Source organism: Protomyctophum parallelum (assembly GCF_964188405.1).
Source record: "Protomyctophum parallelum genome assembly, chromosome: 16".
NCBI classification, from domain to species: Eukaryota; Metazoa; Chordata; class Actinopteri; order Myctophiformes; family Myctophidae; genus Protomyctophum; species Protomyctophum parallelum.
Genome location: NC_139711.1, coordinates 30,052,588 through 30,074,037, shown reverse-complemented (window position 1 = coordinate 30,074,037; position 21,450 = coordinate 30,052,588). Strand labels below are relative to the sequence as shown.

Sequence of the window (21,450 nt, the reverse complement as noted above, 5' to 3'; positions counted from 1 at the left end):
GAGCTATAATAACCCCCCCCCCCCATCTGGTCTCTTCCTAGTGGGACGAGCAGTGAGGACCTCGGCGAGGACCAGGGAGATGCTCGGAAGGCATCTGTACTAGATGCCCAAAATAAGCCATTTTCAAATGATCATCTTTTACCTGGCACACCATATTTTCAGATGGGGGTCCCTGGGCAAATGCGGTAGTACATATTAACTTGGGGGTCCTTGACATGACAGTTTGAAAACTACTGTTAAGTAAAGATCCTCATTGGAAACGTAGGGTTAAGTCCCCATTTCCTGTCAGACTACTTTCAACTATCAATAAAGGCCAAAAAGAAAGTTCAGTCTGTAACTTTATGGGATGGACGATTCTAGTCAGAAAAATAAAAACTAGGTCTCCATTTCCATCAACAAAGGGCCTGCAACTAATTCCAGGATATTAAACAAGATTGTATGCAACAATAGCTCAACTATGTAGTTAATTTTAATGACACTATGGGAAACCATTTCAGTGTGTTAGGATGCCTCCTGCTGATCAAAAGTATTATAACACCGCAGTGACCTCAATACTAGCCAGAGCTGCAGACTACAGATATTCAAACGGTAAGTGATTAAAATGTCCACAAATTAAGTACAATGTTCAGCATCACATACAAAATGTGGGATATTCAACTTCCTACAAAGTAAAATTTGATTCTAAACACCTTCAAAATCCTGACCTATGGTTTCTGACAAACTTTAAATCTTTATTAAAACAAAATTGAAAGTAAATATTGCTATATACTGTAGTAACAACTACACAGGTGTTCCCATTTGAAGGGTATAATGTACAGAGGTTCCAAGTCTAAATGGGCCAAGAAACTTAATATAATTCGAAGTTTTGTACAAAATGGACATTATGCAACTCATTTCTGCAGAATATATCAATAATTCACACTGTCCTCTGCCTGAATAATTCAAAATGGTCCCGAGAGGACAGAATGTTTCCTGTGAAGCAGGCGGCTTAGGCAGCAGGGGTCTAGTAGGCTACGGCAACAATTGTTGCACAATGGCCAGGTTGCACTTATTTGAGATAATAATTATTTTGCATAATCGCCATAATCCTTTCCATGTTGAAAACTGTTCATAATACATTTTCACACATTTTCAAATGACAGAAACAGCAGATATGACGGGTATATTCTAATACTCTATATTCTAATTTGTCATATTCGTCATAAGATCAGCAGTCCAGTCAAACACACAGACTTCATAATTTTTCTGCCCATAGGGTGCAAATTTCAATTTGTGCTACCGTTATCTACTACAGATACTATTAACATTGAGTGACTGCAGTTTCTTCTAGTGGTGAAATGTCCCTTTAACAGCCTTTTCTCTCCACACTACTCATTTTAGTTCAAAGGTTAGGGCTAGGGTTACATTTTATTATATATATATATATATATATATATATATATATATATATGCGCGCCCTGGACCACTTGTTGAGATTAAAACAGTAATCAATACGATAGTGAAATAGTTTAGTGACTCCACTGGGCACGGTGCCATCTGGTGCTGTGGAGAGATATCACACCACTGCAAAGCTTGACAATCAGCCACTTGTTAAAGTGCTGCAGCTGAATCTCACAGTTTAACACATCCAAATCCATAATGCTTATATCTATATTATTAAAATGTAAAGATGGTCCTGGATAATTTGATCACTGATGAAGATAAACAGCAGTGGCATAATGTCTGTGATTAATCCTTTTTAAATTAAGAATTCTTGATCAAGTCCTAGTCAACAATACAATGTGTGTGTGTGTGTGTGTGTGTGTGTGTGTGTGTGTGTGTGTGTGTGTGTGTGTGTGTGTGTGTGTGTGTGTGTGTGTGTGATGGTATAGAACACATCTGGCAATGACATGCATTTTTTGTTTTGTCTGTAAAATGTTCATTTAAGACTCAAAGAATGTTCATTTCATTTAAGACTCAATTATTCACACACACGTTTGGTAACTAATATGGTGACAGCATATTAGTCCTTTAAACAAAAAGCATTTTTTGCAACGCATGAACACACAACCATGTTTGACATCCACTATCGAAGAATCAAGCATCCTCTTCCTCTAAGAGGGATGTCAGTGAAAACATGAAAGCAGTCTCTGGAGCGACGCCGTTCCAACAGCGGGGTCCATCCATCACAGCAAGGTTCCCATGGCTCAAAATCACAACTCGGGATTAAAAATATCCCAGATCTCTGAATGAAACTGGATTAAAATAGCCCACATCTCAGAATAAAACTGCATGGTGCAGAGTTCTCCTGGCATGTTATGGCCAACATAAACCCCCAGGTAAAAATATCACCTCAGATCGTCATGGCTATATCCTCTTGATCCCTAGCGTGTAGCGTCCTTATTCTGGGGGAACATTCAGTGAAGAGGGACCTAGTATAGAGCCCTGAGGGACCCCGGTCAACTAAGTATACAGTAAGGTTTAAGTGGTTAAATAAGCTCAAGTGTCAATTTTTTGCAGTGACATAGAAAATCCTTTACTCCAAGCGAGCTCGGTGGTCATCAGATAGCGGTGTTTAAATAGGTATAGTAAACATAAACAGGAAAGATGAGCCTGCTTTTCAAAGCAACAAACAGCCAACAACACTATAAATAGAGGCCCAGCACTGCCAAGTGCAAAGACGCAAACTACAGTGAGTATATCTGGAGGCCTGCAGACTTTCTAGCAGTATCGTTAGTAGATTAACAGAGCAAAACACACCTGCATGGAAGATCACAGTAGTTCCCCTGCATCCCGAGAGCAGCTGCAGTGTTCGCAGTAAGCCCTTGGCTGTCAGACGCACGTGGAGGTTTGACAGCGACAGCTTCGGAGACCATAACATCTCTCAAAAAAGATGTTACTGGCAACAACTACTCAACAAAAACAAAATAAAACTACAGAAAGATCTAGTATTGACTATTGAGCCGAGTAGACGTGTTGCTGGGTAGAAGTGTGTGTCAGACACACATTGCAACCGGTGGCTGTAGTAAACATTGCAGGACTGACAGACCAGCTGGGGGGGGCATAAAGACCCCTCCTTCAGACCTTCACTGCAGCTCTCCTGTCCTAATTCAACAACCAATGAGCATCCAGAGGTGTTGTGTGGGGGTGCACAGCTGTGGATAGAATTCCTAATTGGTAAAGCCAGTCATCATCCATCCATTCACAGTCTTTATCCATCCAGTCAGTCGTCATCGTCCATTCATGCAGGCTGGGTGTAATGACTGTGTTATTATAGGGATGCTCAGTTGGTGGGAGGAGTCAACACAGTTGCTGCAGCCAATGGGAATGAGTGTGAATCCCTAGTACTCATTATTAGCCATGTTCTAATGTTCTGGTTGCCACCAGCAGAGGGAGGTGGCATACAGTACATGACACTGTATTCAGCCTACCTTGCTTCCCCATAGGAGAAGAACCACTACTCAAATACATGTGGCTCAGGAGGTAGAGCTGCTGCTTGGGAATAGGAACTTTCGAACCCCGGCTGGCTCTTCCTGGGTTTGTGTCAAAGTGTTTTTGTGCAAGACACTTAAGTGCTCCTGATGAGCAGGTTGGTGCATGGTTGTGTGTGTGTGTGTGTGTGTGTGTGTGTGTGTGTGTGTGTGTGTGTGTGTGTGTGTGTGTGTGTGTGTGTGTGTGTGTGTGTGTGTGTGTGTGTGTGTGATGATGGTGTGTAATGCAAATAGTAAAGCACTTTGGATAAAGGTGGCGGCACTACTGTAGCATTTACATGATGCTATATTCTCTGTATGTTTTCAGTATTTTTTTGTAAATTTTAATTAGCTCAGCTATTGCAGCATTATATTTCTGCAAGCAGAATAAAAAAAGAAACCAAACCATGTTCCCTGTAGGCAAAGCCAACAGACAGTCCTCATTAAATCTTTACCCAGGAAACATGTGTTGTGAACGAGGGCAGGCAAACAGCCCTGTGGCCTCAGTCCAGACCTCCGTGGATCTGGTCTGAGTTCAAACAGCCAAACAACACCCAACCCAGTGAGTCACATATTCCACATCCTTCTAACACACACACACACACACACACACACACACACACACACACAAGCGAGCGAGCGAGAGACTGACTGGATTCAAGCCCTGTGACATGATAAATTACATTCAGTTGACACACAAGCCTAAATGCATAATCAAGAGTTTAGTCATCAAATAAAATGATACCCTTTACCTGCTAGGGTTGCAGTTTGATGAAAAAGCCTTGGAGAAGCTGTCCTTTTCAGGCTACTAGCTGTAGACCTTGAAGGACTTGGCCTTGAAGGACCTGAGAGACACACAAGAGGAGAGAGACAAGAGGTTGAAGAGTTTGAGAGTACCAACAGCATGCAGTGTGTTGTTGAATGGCAGCCAGTTAACCACTGAGTCATAGCATCCATATTCTAACAGTCAATGAAAAGCAGATCTCCAAGCTCAAAATGGGTCACATTGCAATGTGTTGTGAGCTTGAAGATGTCCTGTTTTCTGTGTAAATATTTGGAATAGAGGGGGGGATAATACTCCTGGGAGACTTCAGTCAATTAAGTACATTGGTTTAAGTGGTTGATGAACAGGGTCTGATCAAGGACAACAGTGATTAGTTAAGGCTCAATTCACTGACAAACCACAAGGTCAAATACACTCACTGCGTGAAACACTGGCCCATTTCAATGCCACCTAAAATTCTCAGTAAGGTTTCACAACAGACCATGAACACAAAAAAATATAAAAATTAAACAATAGTTGTCACGTGTCTGTTAATGGGATATCACTCTTCAAATGCAGTCTAGACTCCCAGTCATAAGTGTTTTAAGTCAAACAAAAAAACATTGCACGTGATCATAGCAATAAACAATATGTATTGGATGTTTTATTAGAGTGTAATCTGGTTACCAAGAAAACACTGCAGTTTTCCCTCAAATATAAAAGTTAGTAATAATAAACAGCCTCTTTTTCCCCTCATCGGTATTATAAGCAGCTGGTACACAAATGATGCAGTGTTCTGATATTTATTCTAAATATAGGATTTCAACAAATCAATGTGGCTGAAAACAATGTCTGCATGTTCTATAGCTTGCATTCACAGAAAGCTGTGATAAAAATGTCCGTTTTTGTTTTTACGTCCAACAGTAAAGAACCAAAATCACAATGCAACCAACACCATCTGTGAAGGAAATCTTTCTGCAGATACAAAATAAAAAAAGAAACTCAGCCGATGTTCATACTAGGCTGACTTACTTCTCCAACCACGCTTCCTCTCTCTGCAGCTGAACGCTGCTAACAAAGGAATGATACAGAAACGATAGGATGCGACCACCAGACACGTTAGCAGGGTGAGGTCACAGCTAGAGCCGCCGCTGCCGCCTTGTGGCGTCAAAGATGACGAATTGGCTCCAGCGTGATGTACTGGAAATTCTGTCCAAGTACAGCTTCTGGGTCCAGTGTATCCCGCCATGAGGACAAGATGGAGTGCAAATGGGAAGGGGTCCCTGCGTCCATGCAGCCTTACAGAGTGTCAAAACAAGCAGGGGTCTCTGCATCCATGCAGCCAGAGAGAGCATTAAATGGGCAGGGGTCTCTGCATCCATGCAGGCAGACAGCCAGGCATGCAGGCTGCTCTTCTGGACGGCAACTAGAGTGGAACAGACCCCCTTGTCTCCTTGACAACCTCGAGTGGGGGACCCCATAGTGTAGAAAATACAACCCCCCCCCCCCCCCCACAACACCCACCCAGCCAATGAGGGAGCAGTACGCTGTCTGAGATGTGGAGATGTAAAAAAAAGGCTCATTGTCTGATTAGGTCTCTTCTCTCCAGTTGAGGGGGATGCCACCACAGAGTTGTTATTGTCACCATGTGCAGTTCAACACTACACCATGCAAACAGAGCTCATCTCATTCAGCCCATTCATGCTGCATAGTGTTTACAAAAATAGAGTACAGAGTCAGATTTGAACATCCTTTTAGTGCATTATCTAGCATGCTGTTCAGGGTGATTTTTACCCTCTAAAACAAATAAGGGCATATATATGGTAACCGCAATGGCATTCTTTTATATATATATATATATATATATATATTTGCATTAAGGAATCTCTCAAAAGCGATGTCTACATGTCACTTCACTGTATCTGGGCAGATATGGCGGTTTTCATTCCAAGGACACTGCCAGGGGAGGGGGGGAAATCCCAGCCCCCCAATGTGGGTTACCATTACAGTGCTGCCCCTCCCCCTTAGAAATATGGTTAACACTGTGGTCAGACTCCAAAGAAATGGCCTGGATTCAACAAAAAATCCTTCATGAATGAAAAAGCAGTGGATATAGGCTACGCTACTGTATACAGAATGTCTGCATGTTCTATAAGAAAATGTCATTCAGCTGCCAGTCATTCTGTCAGGATTTACGCCTTTACCACACACTAGGCGCTTTTCAGCTTTAAGTGCTTTACAGTGCCCAGATAAAAAACATCCATAGAGATAATCAATCAATTAAAATGCATAGATAAATCAATTAAAATGCATAGATAAAACAAAATATAAGACATAAAATCGAAGCATATTTCATAGACGAACATGCACATATACATATATTGAAAGACCGTAACATACTTGAGATACTTGACATATAAGTGTTCAAGGTAACGTAATAGAATCTAAGGAAAGGCTTTGGTATACAAATACGTTTTCAAAAGTGATTTAAAAGATGACACTGTCATTAGCTAGCCTTAAAGCCACAGGCAGGTTATTCCAGAGCATGGGTGCCCAGGCAGCAAAAGCCTGATCGCCTGTGATGACAAGGCGAGTCTAACTTCTAAGGGCGCACCCAGACAGTAGATTCACGAAGATGCCAAATGGCGCGAGTGGCAGGAGTCTCTTCCTGGTTTTTAGACAGCTGGTGGATGGAAAATTAAGCTTGCGCACAGCTTCCACTTGCCGTGGAGGCATTAAGCGTTTCCAGTCGGAAACACTGGCCGACACTGCAAGTTGCAGCATGGGTGGAGCTTCATTTCCATCCACCAGCTGTTTAAAAACCAGGAAGAGACACCTGCCACTAACGGCATTTGGCATCTTCGTGAATCTACTGTCTGGATGCAGTCTATTAAAGAGAGCCAAACTTGACGATCTAAGAGTGCATACCGGCCTGTATGGTTCCAGCATATCCGAGATATAGCTGGGAGCCAGGACTCAAGCAAAGTATCAATAAAATATTAAAAGAAACTCTAAAAGTCACCAGCAGCCAGTGAAAGGAGAGTATTCTATTGATAACTTTTTTTGATTAATCGATTAAACTAAAATGGATTTATTTTTTACTTTTTTTAATAAACTAAATGAGTCTTTAAAATGCCTGATAAATAAATGCCTTTATACAGAATTGTATTAATCATTCATGGGGGGTTCTGATGTTACAGGTCCTATTTGTAATTTTCACACCTAGGCAAACACATAAATATAAACTTACCCATTTTGACACAAGAATGTGTCAAGATCACACAAAAGCCATTCAAATATTTAAAGTAAATATAAGTATAGTACACACACACACACACACACACACACCCCAAATAGTGTGCAGTCAGTGAGCTTGTTACAAAGTAAACACCATATTCTGTGACTAACCCTCCTTTTCCTTCCCCTACGTTTCCCATCACAGGAAGAGTCCCCGCTCCCCCCCCCAGTGTGTGTCCACTGGTTCCTCTGGACACTAAGGAACAGAGGAATTGCTCCATGTTGCCCTCTCATGGCAACATATTTTATTGCATACAAATATCCTCTTGACATAGTTGAGCAAGGCTCAAAGCCCTATACAAAGCCCTATGGCAGTTAAAGGGACCGTTTGATATTTATAGTGAGGCATCACTGGAGTTATTATGTCAGCCATTACTATTTCTTATATTTCTAAATGTTTTTTTAGAGGGTAAAATGTTTTCATAGCTACATGACTGTTCTGCTTCTAGAACTATAGATAATCTAGCTCTGGTTAATAGCGTTCTCGCAACTGCATGTGAAAGTGGCACACCGAGGTAACTAAAACCTTTTATCTTGCCAAAAACCGGATTTGACACAAGTCCTCCCACTAAGGACAGTAGGCTTTCAACACCTCAAAACAGTCTTTGTTTCTGTGAGTAGCGAATATATATTGTTTATTTTGACGTATATTGTTTAAGTGTAGACATTGTGCACCCGAGTTCGAATGAGGAAACTACACGTCAGTCGCATAGCATGAAGGAGAACTCCTAACTCTAAAGACCAGATCTACGAAAATCTGACTGCAAGCATGTTGTATAACCCTTAACACCTCAAAGCAGCCTTGCTCTAGCTTCAGTCCAAACACAGCTAACCCAACGGTGGGTCACTTGAGACACAGTGAGGCACCTCCATTATGTCACAGAATCATGTGCAGCAACAATACAATTGCAAAGCAATTTACTGATAAACATGTGTAATATTACATTTGTTTAGGGCTTAGGCCATGTACTTTTTTTTTTTTTTTTTTTTGCGGCTTACGCCTTTTATTGATTTTTGAAGGGACAGACAGTAGGCTGACAGGAAACGGGAGAGAGATGGGGGAAGACATGCAGTAAAGGCCGTGTCGGGTCCGGGAGTCGAACCCGCGGCACACTGCGACTGGATTACCAGTCCGGTGCCCAGACCGTTACGCTACGGCCTGGGCCAGGCCATGTACTTTTGATTGATGATTCAGGCTTTGGTGTGTCGTGACAGACTGAGAGTAACTATTATTTTATCTGGGGAACAGTGTTCTGCTTATCACTTTGGCATTTTCTTTTCAGCCTGGCCAGTGGCCATTATGATTTATTTTGCCATGCTTTTTGTAACTATCGCTTTCTTTAGCTTGTTAAGTTGTTCATTATTAATTGACAATTGTTTTATTACATTGGGTGGGGCTTGTGAATCTTATGAGTCACTGATGATCCTACCTGCTGTGATGTTCTGCTTGGGCCTGGTGGACCCAGTGGCTGCACTGGGGATGGGAGGTGGAGGTTGAGTGGTGGGGTTTCGTCTGGGAGGTGGAGGACGTGGCGGGGCTGGGGTTGATCTGGATCGCCTCAGGGGTGTGACCTGTGGCCCTGTGTGGCCCTTGGCTTCATAAGCTGTTGCCGTCGACTTAGGGGAGTGTGTCTGCAACAACAGCAGGCGTTTTGACCATTATCAGTGGAAATGACAGAATATAAAATCACAGGGCATTATAAACTACTAAGATTTACTTGAAACGTGAGACATAGTATTTATACACAATATATGTGAATTGGCTGTCTTGTGTTTATTTTCATGTGGAGCTTGATCAATACATACTGTATAGTAAACATCTGTACTAGATGTGAAAAGAAAATTATCTAATCTACCAAATTATGTCAAACCAGCAGATTACCATGATCCACTCACCACCACCAGGCTGATCTTCTTAACTTCTCTGCTAGTATTCACAGGAGTTCCGCTCTGGGCCTTATTCTGTGTGCACTGGTTCCTTGGTGTGCTTGAGGCCAGGTGGGATCTGGGAGCAGTGACGCCAGATGAAACGGAGGCAGGCTTGTTCTTTCTGAGCGCACCAGTTGACAATGATGAAGACTTAGCCATCTCACATGAAACACTGGCAGGACGGTTCTTCCTGAGCACACCAGTTGACAATGATGACGACGCAGCCATCTCACATGAAACACTGGCCGGTCTCTTCTTCCTGAGCACAACAGTTGACAATGATGACGACGTAGCCATCTCACATGAAAGACTGGCAGGTCGGTTCTTCCTGAGCACACCAGTCGAGGATGATGAAGCAACCTCAAATGAGCACCGGGCCTGTGTTCTGGAGACAGGAGCCTTGTATTGGTCAGAAGCTGACCATGACCTTACCTTGTTTCTATTTGCCCCATTGTCAGCCTCCAAGCTCTCAACAGCTAGGTCAGGTGTAGGATTAGTTTGGTTGACTCTGCTAGGCGTTCTGATTGGTAACCGGGATGTGGTCGCATTGCCAGGTAATGTTGCTAATGAGGCTGCTGCCGGTTCTGCTCTGGAGCTGGCCCGACTGCAATGGGCCAGTGAGGGTTCTGATAACTTCATAGGGGGTCTTCTGTTTCCTTGAGACTGTGTGCTAGGCACGTTGACTTGCAGTGGTTTGCGTCTTGTGTTTTTTACAGGTGTAGGTGTAGCCATTGGTCTGGTCATGACTTTAGACCTCACACTGCGCAAGTCTGGCTTAGGAGTGCTTTTGACTTCCATTATTCGTACTCTTTTGATGGCAGAGCAAGGAGGTTTGGCAGCATGCGGTTGGTTCACTGCAACAACTGGCTGAGCTTCAGCAGGGTGGACTGATGCACTGTCTGTGTTCCAAGTACATGGAGACTCCGATAGGGAAGGGAGGGGCTGATGATGACCCAAGCCTGTCATTGGGGTGGAGGTCTGTACATCGGACTGGGACGGGACGGTCTGGCATTCCACACCTGTGACTGGGGTGGAGATCTGTGCATCATTGTCTGAAAAAGTCTCACGTGGCTCTGGTGTAAAAGTTCCATTGACAAGTGCCGTTTCTGCAGCAGGAGATGGTGTAGAAGATGGTGCAGGAGATGGTGTATACAGGAATGTGCCCTTTTGATTTTCTGGAGTGTCCTCGAGAATCAAAACCGAATGGGAGACGTTAAAAGTCTCGTTCGGCAGGCAGAAGGTGTTGGTCCTCATGACCATGGCTTCAGAGGCGAGGGATGAGGAGGATGAAGCGTTCTCATTCGAACCCCTGCGTGAAGTCTCGGTAGATGCCAATGGGCTGTCTTCATCAGAGGTCCCGTCTCCTCCAGTCAGGCCTGTCACCAGAAAAACATTTTACTTTTAACGATTAATTGTCACACAAATTTAAACAAATAAGATTTATGTTTGGCTTTTAGCAGTCATAAACCAAAATGCAATAGGGCAGAATAACTCCACTATGATTTGAAAAAGTTGCAGATTGCTCAGAATAAAGCGGCTCGTCTGGCACTAGGCTGTAGGCATACCGGACAAGTATTAGTTATATGCACGAACATTTGGCATGGCTAATGGTTGAAAAGAAATTAACAGTGAGTCTTCTAATGCTACTGCGGAACATCATTTCCACTGGTAAGCCGTATAGCTTGGCTCACCAGTTAAAAATGACAATAACTCTCTGGAATGCTCTGCCCAAAAATACATAACAAAATTACTTTAAAAAAGAATATCAAGAGATACCTTGCCAAGTACATAACTGAACTGTGATTTGTATTTGTTCCGTTTTTATTTTAAATTGTATTTTTAGTTTTATTCAGGACCCCAGGAAGACTAGAGGCTCAGTTATGTGTGTCTAATGGGGATCCTTCAATAAACATACAAAGAAATTACTGACAAATTTAATAACTTTATACAATGTGCCAGCTCGTTATAAGCTTGCCTTGTAGATCACCAATTTCCGCTATTGTTTTGAACTTTGAAGATATCAGAACATTTTCCAACATGGAAACAATAACGATTATGTAAAAATAAACAGCGAATATCTGGAATAATTGCAACGGCCCTACCTCCAGGATGGTGGTCCTCCAGCAGGCCGCTGTCTGGGTTGCTCATCACCCAGGTTGTGTTTTCATTGGAGAAAACCAAAGCGTCATCTGTAGGGACGTGGATCAGCCAGCTGTTGTTGTTGGGCGACAGAGTGACTGGTCGCTGGGTGACACGGCCCTCCAGCACGTTGACCTCTCTGTCATTTAAGTTGCTGGAGGAGTCGGGTGAGTTTACAGGGAAGAACGTGAGCTGTAGACCACTTTGGGTAGATTGACTGCCCCTGCCTCTAAATAGGTCCTCAGTGGACATGGCAAATGTGTCATCGGTGGACACTGTGAATGTTTTATTGGACATGATGGAGCCGTGTCTGTCAACAATTGTTTCAGATGTTCAGAAAAGCTCAAAATTATAAGGATCAAGGTGTTCAACAGTCAAGTGTGGATACCTGAGGAGAGAGAAAACAAATATTAACATCAATATGCTGCATTTGTCTTTTAGATTCAGAAACTGCTCAATACTACACATTTCAAGACGAGCATTAAAAGCTAATTTGGTGTTCAGTCACATTGAAAGATTACTGCGGAAACATCTCGTCTTGTGACATGACAAACGTCTATGATCTAATTTGTAAAATGATCTCCAATGTCTAGCAAATGAGCCAGTCAACTAAATTAGTTGGTAATGTTATAGGTTAAGGTGTTGTAATAGTACCTGTATATACAATGAATTATTTATGGACAAGTTGAATGAAAAATGCACCAGTGATCAAAGTTCAGGTAAGGTTAGTGATTGAATGACTAAGCGATCAGCCGACAGCCAGTAGAAATGAACTTGTATTTTTATATTCTCAAAAAATGAAGTATGAAATACATGATCCTCTTGATACATTAAAGATGGACTGCCATAATGTTTTCCACCCTAAAACATCATCATCATCAGGTCTTATGTTATAGTTATAAAAATATTTATGTGGGCACCCCCACCAGTTCATTAAGTATGCCTGGTGGGTGATCCACCTGAACTTAAGCTGCACCCACAGCTGTAGTTGTATGATAAAGGGGGAGGAGGGGCTGATAATGTGATGTCACTATATTACTGTTTTTTTCATTGGCACGTTTGACTGTCAAGGGTTCAGCCTCCAGGAAGAAACCCTAAATACAAAGGGAATACATCATTGCACATAAAAACGACTCCAGGGTGTCTAATGAAGTACTGTCATCTCATAGACACATGAAAAACTGGAAAAATACCAAAAATGTGGCACTATTCAATAAATAAAATCCTCAGTGTTGCTTTAACTTTGTGAAAAATAATATGATGACCAGCAGTGGTCCCCCTATGAAGACCAATGAAACTCTTTGTGTCTCCATAGGGAAACACTGCTGGTCAGGTTTAGGAATACTACAAAAAATAATAACAATTAAAGTCTCCTTGGGGTGAGTAATAGAGGGTATTATCATCATACTCCGACGTTATGGAGTGTCAAAAAACTACTTTCTAGCCTTGACAGCCCATAGCCTACATCCAAATAGAAGTCCTATCTTATTGCATTAAAACGTTAAACTCACTTTGTCATTCACTTTATGCATGCGCATACCCTCTATTGATAGAAAAATCTGAATATATAATATTTTAACAAAAACATCAGCTGAGGATGAGGAGTCATACTAGTCACAGTGACTTCTGCCCTGAAAGCCAGTCTAAACAGCTTAGTGTCCTGACCAACGCTGTCTGGCCTGTTAAGCTTCCCAAAAACAACGCCACCAGTGTGGAACCACAATATATGGTAAGACATTAGATCTGTGGACATGAGCTTGCTCTGTGTACAGAAGTCAAATAATTAAATTTTGCAGACCAACTTTATGGTAGTTTGAACTTGAAGTTCTAAACTAAATGCAAAAAAGAAATAAAGAAAAGACTACAGATGCACATCCAGTTAGTGTAACACAACATGAATCTTGACTGTTGGAAGAGAAGTAGAATACGGTCTGCTGCACTTCAATAACAGAGGGGGACCCCAGCAGGGTGGACAAAACAATGTCACAGACAGGAACATTTATTACAACAAGCTAGGTAGTTAAAAAGACAATAAAGTTTGGATTAACAGCATTTCTATTTATCAACCATTTAAGCCCCCTTTTTCTAAATAGCATAATCTGAGCTCACAACTTGAGCTTGTAGATCTGCTATTTTCTCCATGTTTGAGCCTATAATGACGTGCTGATGCTGGCATTCAAAGCAACCAAAGGTATGGCTCCCCCATATCTTACAAGTATGATTGAACCCTACAAACCCTCCCGCGCACTCAGATCAGCCAACGCAGGGAAACTGGAAGTACCCTCACTAAAAACGCCGGGACAACGCTCCACACGTCCCAAACTCTTCTCCCTTCTGGCTCCAAAACTGTGGAATGCACTTCCCATTGCAGTCAGAACTGCAGCATCACTCCCAATCTTCCGCCGTAGCCTGAAAACCCACCTTTTCAGACTCCATCATGGCCCATAGCACTTACCCTAACCCCTTAGATAGCATTTCTGTTGGCTTAGATAGCATTTGACACAGACTTATAGCATGTTATGTAGACAGCACTATAATTGTATTGTATATAGTCATAGCACGCCATAGTACATATGTATAGCATAGTAGTAAATATGTATAGTTTATATGTATAGTGTATGTATAGTTTCATTATATAGATATTCCACTGTTACTTTCTTAGCTTACGCATGTTTCATGATATTGATAAATGCTTTTATGTGATGTATTCCCATGCTTTTGTTCTTGCTTAAATGTAAGTCGCTCTGGATTAAGAGCGTCTGCTAAATGCCTAAATTGTAAATTGCCCAAAAAATATAGTGCACCAGGTTAAACTTGAAAGTGTCTAAGAACAAGTATTTCAGACCACAGCATGAGGAGTTGTTAGGAATGATTTAACCACTTAAACACCAATACATGTTCAGTTTACTAAGTCGATAGGGGGTTTTTTAAGTGTTAAATGCAGTTTACCTAGCCTTGGCCTTGTGGTCTGTACTTGTATGCTTTGCTGGAATTTGATAGCAACCATTATCTGAATGGTGTGAGGACTGAGGATCACTCTCTGACTGAACCTTTTGTTTTAACACCTGCCTGCCTGGAAATGAAAATGCATTCCTGTTCCAGTTACTATTCAAAAAAGTGAAATGAATGTTCTTTAAGACAGCGATTCCCAATCTGTGGGTCGGGGGCCACAGTTGGCCGTTGAGGATATGACCACTTAACACGGCAGCCAAATTTGGCAGTCAAGTGGTCAGATGGGTGGGCCCAAGTGGATCAACTAGTTTATCAAGTGGGCCCTGACCCAGAAAAGGTTGGGAACTTTAAGAACATCAAGGTTGTCAACCAAGACATACAGTAAGTGACACCCATGTTCAGTTAGTTAGCAGCTAACGTCAGAGCAACTGTAGCTGCAGGCTCAACTATTAGACAACGCTACAATTACTCTGTATGCTTTCTGGCAGTCAGCCAATGACCAACATGCTAATCATAGTAATCACACCCAAAATAACAGAATGTAGCCTACTGGCATGTTGCCTTTATCTGGGGGAAATCACAATATTCAGCACAACCCATTATTATACAGATTACCGAATGTTTAGATTTCTCAGAAGACACCATATTTCATCAAGCAGCACACTACAATAATGGCACAGTCTCTGGCACGCGATGCGTGTCAATGTAAAGAGGAAGGCTCCCATTGCAAGTGTGTAATTCTATGCCTTCTTCCTTAAGGCAGGGGATATCTTGTTTCATAGGGCTGCAACTATCCGTTATTTTCTTTCGATTACTCGAATATAGTAGATCTGACAAATCAACATCACACCTTATTCTAAACGTTGAGACATACTGTATGCAAGTACAATATATAGATGGTTCGTTAAAAATAACTGGAATTCCACTGGAATATCAGCACGGGCTCCTTGAGTTATCAAACTCACTCTTGTCTCCACGCTAATTCGTTCCCAGTCCAAATGCGAAAGATGTTTGTTAAATAGGCTGAGCAACAACACCGCTCACCCTTCTCAGGGTAAAAAGTGTTTCCCTTAGTAACAGACAGTGCTTAGTCATGCAGAGTTCTCGTTCTCCTGCAAAACACTTCAGCCCTATATACTACACTACAGTATGTACTTCATTGACGGGGGAATCCCAGGGCTCTATACCATCCATCCATCTTCAACCGTTTCCAGCCCCCCCTATTTTTTGTGCCGTTTGCAGAAGCAGATCTACAAGCTTACAAGGTCATGCATTGTGAGCCTGTATATCTGCTATTTTTGCCCACAGAATAGGGTTCAAGCAGCTAAACAAACAAGAATCGGACATGAAATTAATAATTATACAGGCCTGCTGCTGCAGACCTCAGCTACTGTCATGACTCAAACCATGATTTAAGGGTTCAAGTCTTCCTTTGGCTTGACTTAAAATGTGTCCTTGGTAAAAGTACAGTAATACTGTACACCTGTAGTAAAATCATGACTTATTGTCTATGCACACCACAGAACAATAAACATGGAAGAGGAACACTACACTAAAAAGGAAAGACAAACATAAAGTATACAATGACAAACTACAAATAGAATGTATAGTTAATTAACTACTAAGTGTCAAAATAACTTCCAAGGAATCAGTCTTGGTATACCTCTACACCGGTCCTGTCCCCCTCCATTCATTTAGTTGCAGTTAATTCACTGCCAGTCGGGAGGCCGTGATGTCGTCCATTGTATCAAACTCAGAGGTCTGTCGGCTTTCACATGTTCATCCGACTCTACTTTCCTCTCTCACAGACAATCCCATTAGAGCTTCCCTTGCACTAAATCCGACCGACAACGGAGCAGGCAGGCACTGTTGTGTGATAACTGCTGCAGAGTGCAGACAGCCAGGACAACCCCCTGTTCCCTCCCCGTGCGTCAGGAACCCTGCCAAGCCTAGGGATTCTGCGGATGCACTGAAGTTATGTGGCTTCGCTCTCAGTCAAAGCGCTGGTGTCGGCCGCCATCAGTGCAGTGGCATGGGGCTGAGGACTCATTCACTGTGTCCAGTCAGTGTGGCGTCGTGTTTCAGAGTCCAGCACCTTGTTACCTTATCCATGCCGAGCTCACTGCATGGGGAGTGGCCAGGGCCTGGCTGAATCGGCATTCAGTGTTGCTAAGCAGCCAAAGTCCCTCGTTCACGAGAGAATGGCTCAGCCAGTGTTTATTTTCCACCAGCAAGGGAGAGAAGTGGGAATAATAAATAAGGACTATAGTAGTCCCGGGGATATTAAAAGACAATCTGAGAATAAATTCCGTACCAATACATTTCTTCACCAATGGGTTTGTAACACATCTCACAAAGATTGAAATTCAGTAGGGGAATCTGTGACAGCTGCTGAAAGTTGGATTACCATTAATAGCCTATGCAGGCAAAATTTACAAAATGTAATTCTACTTTAAGTAACATGTGAGAGGGGTCAAACTAGGGTTTTTTCATGATTCTGAATCCACTATAAAATACTGGTGTATTATTCTTATCCAACAAGCTAAAAAGAAGTTGGCACATATTCAAGGATTCACAGCCCTGCCAGTGAACCAACCTACAAGGAATCACCTGCAGTTGTCTTAACCGCTTGAACCTTAGCGTCCCATTTTCCTTAAAAAAAAATATATATATATCCCACAATTTTGTAACCCATTTTTCACCCCTGTGTCAATTATCTAATGTGATCCTGGGCTGTACACACCCTCCGCCAACCTAGTCCCCATATATGGGGGACATGGGGAGAGCAACGGACTTGAACTCATGCCCAAGTTGCTCCTTTACACCTGATAGGGGGGAGTTTCCCTGGTTGGACGTAGCGCGTGGAAGGAACACGTTATTCCAACCAGTTCCTTTACCCTCCATCAGGCGCCCCGGCTGGCCAGGGGGAGGCAGTTTAGAGGGGACACGGGGAGAACATGCAAACTCCACACAGAAAGGCCCTTTCGCCAACCCCGCCTTCGGGTATGGGCACTGGAGGAAACATGCCTTCAGCACCCACAGCGTCCTGAGCGGGAATCGAACCCAGGACCTTCTAGCTGTGAGGTGACAGCACTACCAACTGTGCCACCCCTTAGCGTCCCATTTGATGAAAATGGTGTAACATGCTTTAGCAATTTTCAATGAAGATATGTGGTGTAGAGGGGAAAAGGATGGGGGGGGGGTGCGAAATGAAAAATCACATGGTAAACAAACAGCTCTGGCTCAGCCGTTATGTCTGGTGTGAGAGCATAAGTTAAGACCTCTAAGTCCCACACTATTTCTGCCTAATCCATATAAGGTCCTTATCGTGACCCTGGGAACCACCACAACCTTGGCTACTACCGACACGTTGTCAATCACATGCAAAGTACAGGTTGCCAAATCAATTACATAAAAAAAAGGGAATTAGTGAACTTTGTAATTTGAGACTACACAGCATGAATATTGGTGTTGATTTGGCCTTGCTTGCTGCATGTTTTCAGCACAGCAGCCGTTCAAAAGCTCAGTACACGCTCAACCGGTCAAGGGATTTAGACTCATTGGTGTATGCAACTCTAGCCACCATGGTCATACAAACAATACAAATACCATACAAAAAACTAAACATTTGAATCTTGAAATTCCTTTGAAATTGAGGCAGACTACCCCCAACTGTATGTATTGTTATGCCCTCCTGTTCAAGGTGACTACGAATCTGCAGCAGTAAATTCAGACATCAAATGTTAAACAGATGAGCTCCCTCTGTATCCTCCTACATTAGATTCCTGACCGCATGTGCTCCAGTTAACCCTACTATAGTTCCACCATTTGACCCCGTCAGAAATAGTTATTCTGGCCTTGTCTTCAACAGCCTCATTCCATACAGTTTATTAATCTTTCTGCCTCTCTTGTGTAATCCTAGGGATGTGACAATAAAGTTTATTATTTATAGATAATTGCGACTGTAGGTTGCAGTTTACTATGAAAACCTGCCCGTCCATCTGTCAGGTCACACCACCATGTATGGTCGACGCTCCATATATGGCCGTCTCTCTCCATATATATGAACACTGACCTCATCAAACCCTGGATACATGGACAAGACTGGATCATCACCTAGATCTGTGTGTATAGCCAACCAGAAACTCTACATCTGAGCTCAAACCCTTAGGCTTAGATCTCCATTTATGGAGCAGACCTGTTCTGACATTCCATATGTTGATCCTTCCCCACTCGTCCTTCCTCTTCGATGTGTGTGAGTGTGAGTGTGAGTGTGAGTGTGAGAGAGAGAGAGAGAGAGCAGAAAAATACATGTGGAGTTGTCAAGAGACAGGTATATCTGTCTGAACAGGGTCATTAAGTTGCTGTTATGTTTCCGTATGTTATTTTATTTTCATTGTTACTGTATTGCTTGTTGTTCATTATTGTTGTCTCTGTGTGCACAATGACTTTTGTTTTGTTGTATGTAGACAGAGAGACAGAGAGAGAGAGAGACAGAGAGAGAGAGAGAGAGAGAGAGAAAATCGCTGGCTGCAGATGCATTCAAGAACATCATTGCAATAGACAGATTAATGACAAAATGCTGCTCTATCTCCAAAAAGCCCTCAGGCTCCAATAAGGAAAGCCTGCCTTTCCCCTCCCTCCTGGCTGGACCTTTGCCAAGGGTGCCTGGAGCCGTCAAGAGTTTCACAGAGAGAACAGATGCACCCACACATAGCCCAGTGCCAGAGATGGCCAACCAAGTAGCAGGTCAAGCTGAGGGGGAGATTCCTCACAGCATACCATGGTGACTAAAACACCCCACCAGTGACAAAGCCCTGAGAGCCAACATGCCTGCAGCAAATACTGGAGACATGTGGCATTGTCTTAATTATAAAGAGAGACTGCGTCTGCGAGATGGTAACCTAAGGAAACAAGACAACCTGCTTGGCATGTGTAGTGGGAAAACAATAACATTTACTGTAGATAATTGGTTCTTTCTTCACAAACATTGTCATGTCAAGGACCTCCACATTGATACATAATTGGTTGCGGACTCCACTTTTGCAAATGTCACAATTCTTCAAGATTGGATGTGTACATGTGTTGTTAATTTAGGCAATCTATTCTACAAGCTCACAACGTGTCGGGATACAGCACATTGCAAGCTTGTAGACTGGCTACTTTCTAATACTGTAGTATAAAATAGGGTTAAAGTTGTGGTTGTGGTTGATGCTTTGCTGGGGACCCCTGGAATGAATCCCTTCAAGGTCCCCGACTCCCTGGTTCCCAGTTTGAGAACCACACTGCAGTAGATGTAATCATGTAACTGTCAACAAATGTGCTCAAACTGTCTAGAGACTATCTGAAGTGAATTAGATCACATGCTGAGTGCTGACCACACAGTTATCCTTTATTTACACAAACTTCATCTACACCTAATTCATATACAAAAATGAAAAAACAGCAGTCAATTAAAACTGCCATTTAAAAAAGTTGGAATATATTTTCTTTTAAACATTCATGGGGATCTGTGGAGAAATACATACATTTGGACTTCCTTGTTACAATGCAACAAAATGTTAAAGTAATATCTACAATTTATAAACGAGCCCAAAAAACCACAACCAACATTTAGAATAGCCGCAATTTGCAACTTTTTTTATAATGTGTTGAATCTAGAGTTGCAATACCCTCCATTGACTCCCACTCATCCAATTTGCATTTGCGATCTGCTTGTATTAAACAATGTTAAACTCACCAACATTGTAGCTGTAGTCCAAGCTTGAATTATCCTCTTTCAATCTGCAGAGCTTGTTTTTCAAAGAAAATCCCCCGTTGACATGTTATGAGCTACTTTCTGTCAAGAAATTCTGTGCAAGTGATTCTTTTTCTAAGTGCTGGAGTTTGGAAGCACAAGTCACTGACTGAACGGCCCTCCATGCCATCCGTTTCGCATTTGCAAATAATGCAGGAGCAGCAGCGCGACCCCTTAATAAAAACGAGAGCTTCCAAGTCCAACACAAAAATAATCACTTGCACAGAATTTCTTGACAGAAAGTACAGCTCATAACATGTCTATGGGGGATTTTTATGAAAAACAAGCTGGGCAGATTGAAAGAGGATAATTCAAGCTTGGCCTAGAGCTGCAATGTTAGTGAGTTTAACGTCGTTTAAGACAAGCAGATCGCAAACGCAAATTGGATGAGTGGGGAGTCAATGGAGGGTATTGCAACTCTAGATTCATCACATTAAAAAATCTAGAGTTCCAAATTGCGGCTACATTTAGAAGAGACTTTACTACTTTACAGAAAAACAAGCCCACCGTCACAAATAAGCAGACATGGCAACACTGTCCATGACCCAAGGTAAAGTCAGTGTATTTGAAGTAGGCCTATGTGAAGCGGGATCCTCTTTCACCCATGAGGTCAGAGCACCCTACTAGAGGTGTTCTATTTAAGTAGAGTCCACACCACCCATGGATGGACCTTTCTGACCAGTGTGTGTGGGAGCTCCCATGGTAACAAGACAACTCACCCCGTTTCTGTTTTCCTCCCAGAATTCTCCCCAGTGAGGGGTGAGAGAGGTTGGACAGGCTGCCGCTGGACTTTGAATTTCTCTAACTATAAACTTTCATGACAGCAGACAGCCTAAGTACAATTATAATTTATGAAAAGCTACTACAGTGAAGTCTATTCACAGAAGTTGTTGTAGGATATGTGGGGATTATCTGACCAGGTAGGTGGGCAAAACCTTACATATACTAAATAATACTAAATTGTTTATAGGGTCAATACAAGTAAAATAATATAGCCTTTCCACAGGAGTATCTTTTTATATTTTTCCAAAAAGAATACAAACAGCCAATAGCATATTACAAAGTTATCCCCCTCACTGGTGAAATTTCGGGAGGAAAAAGGGCACGCAACGGGGTGAGTTGTC

General features: G+C 42.4%; 1 protein-coding gene across 2 annotated transcripts in view; it reads right to left on the bottom strand.

Moving 5' to 3' along the window:
• The window catches only part of LOC310873475 (uncharacterized protein), a 51,331-nt gene that overhangs the window by 29,084 nt on the left and 797 nt on the right, over positions 1 to 21,450 (bottom strand). The window contains exons 1-5 of one of the 2 annotated variants that reach the window (XM_083785870.1): positions 16,193 to 16,328; positions 11,541 to 11,965; positions 9,406 to 10,814; positions 8,940 to 9,141; positions 4,202 to 4,294 (exon numbers count right to left, since the gene is read on the bottom strand). In XM_083785870.1, the coding sequence (XP_083641996.1) occupies positions 4,202 to 4,294; positions 8,940 to 9,141; positions 9,406 to 10,814; positions 11,541 to 11,874 (2,038 nt within the window). In that variant the 5' untranslated portion in view covers positions 11,875 to 11,965; positions 16,193 to 16,328. Of the gene's footprint in view, positions 1 to 4,201; positions 4,295 to 8,939; positions 9,142 to 9,405; positions 10,815 to 11,540; positions 11,966 to 16,192; positions 16,329 to 21,450 lie in introns of those variants that run through there. The other variant, XM_083785871.1, reaches the window with a different exon arrangement.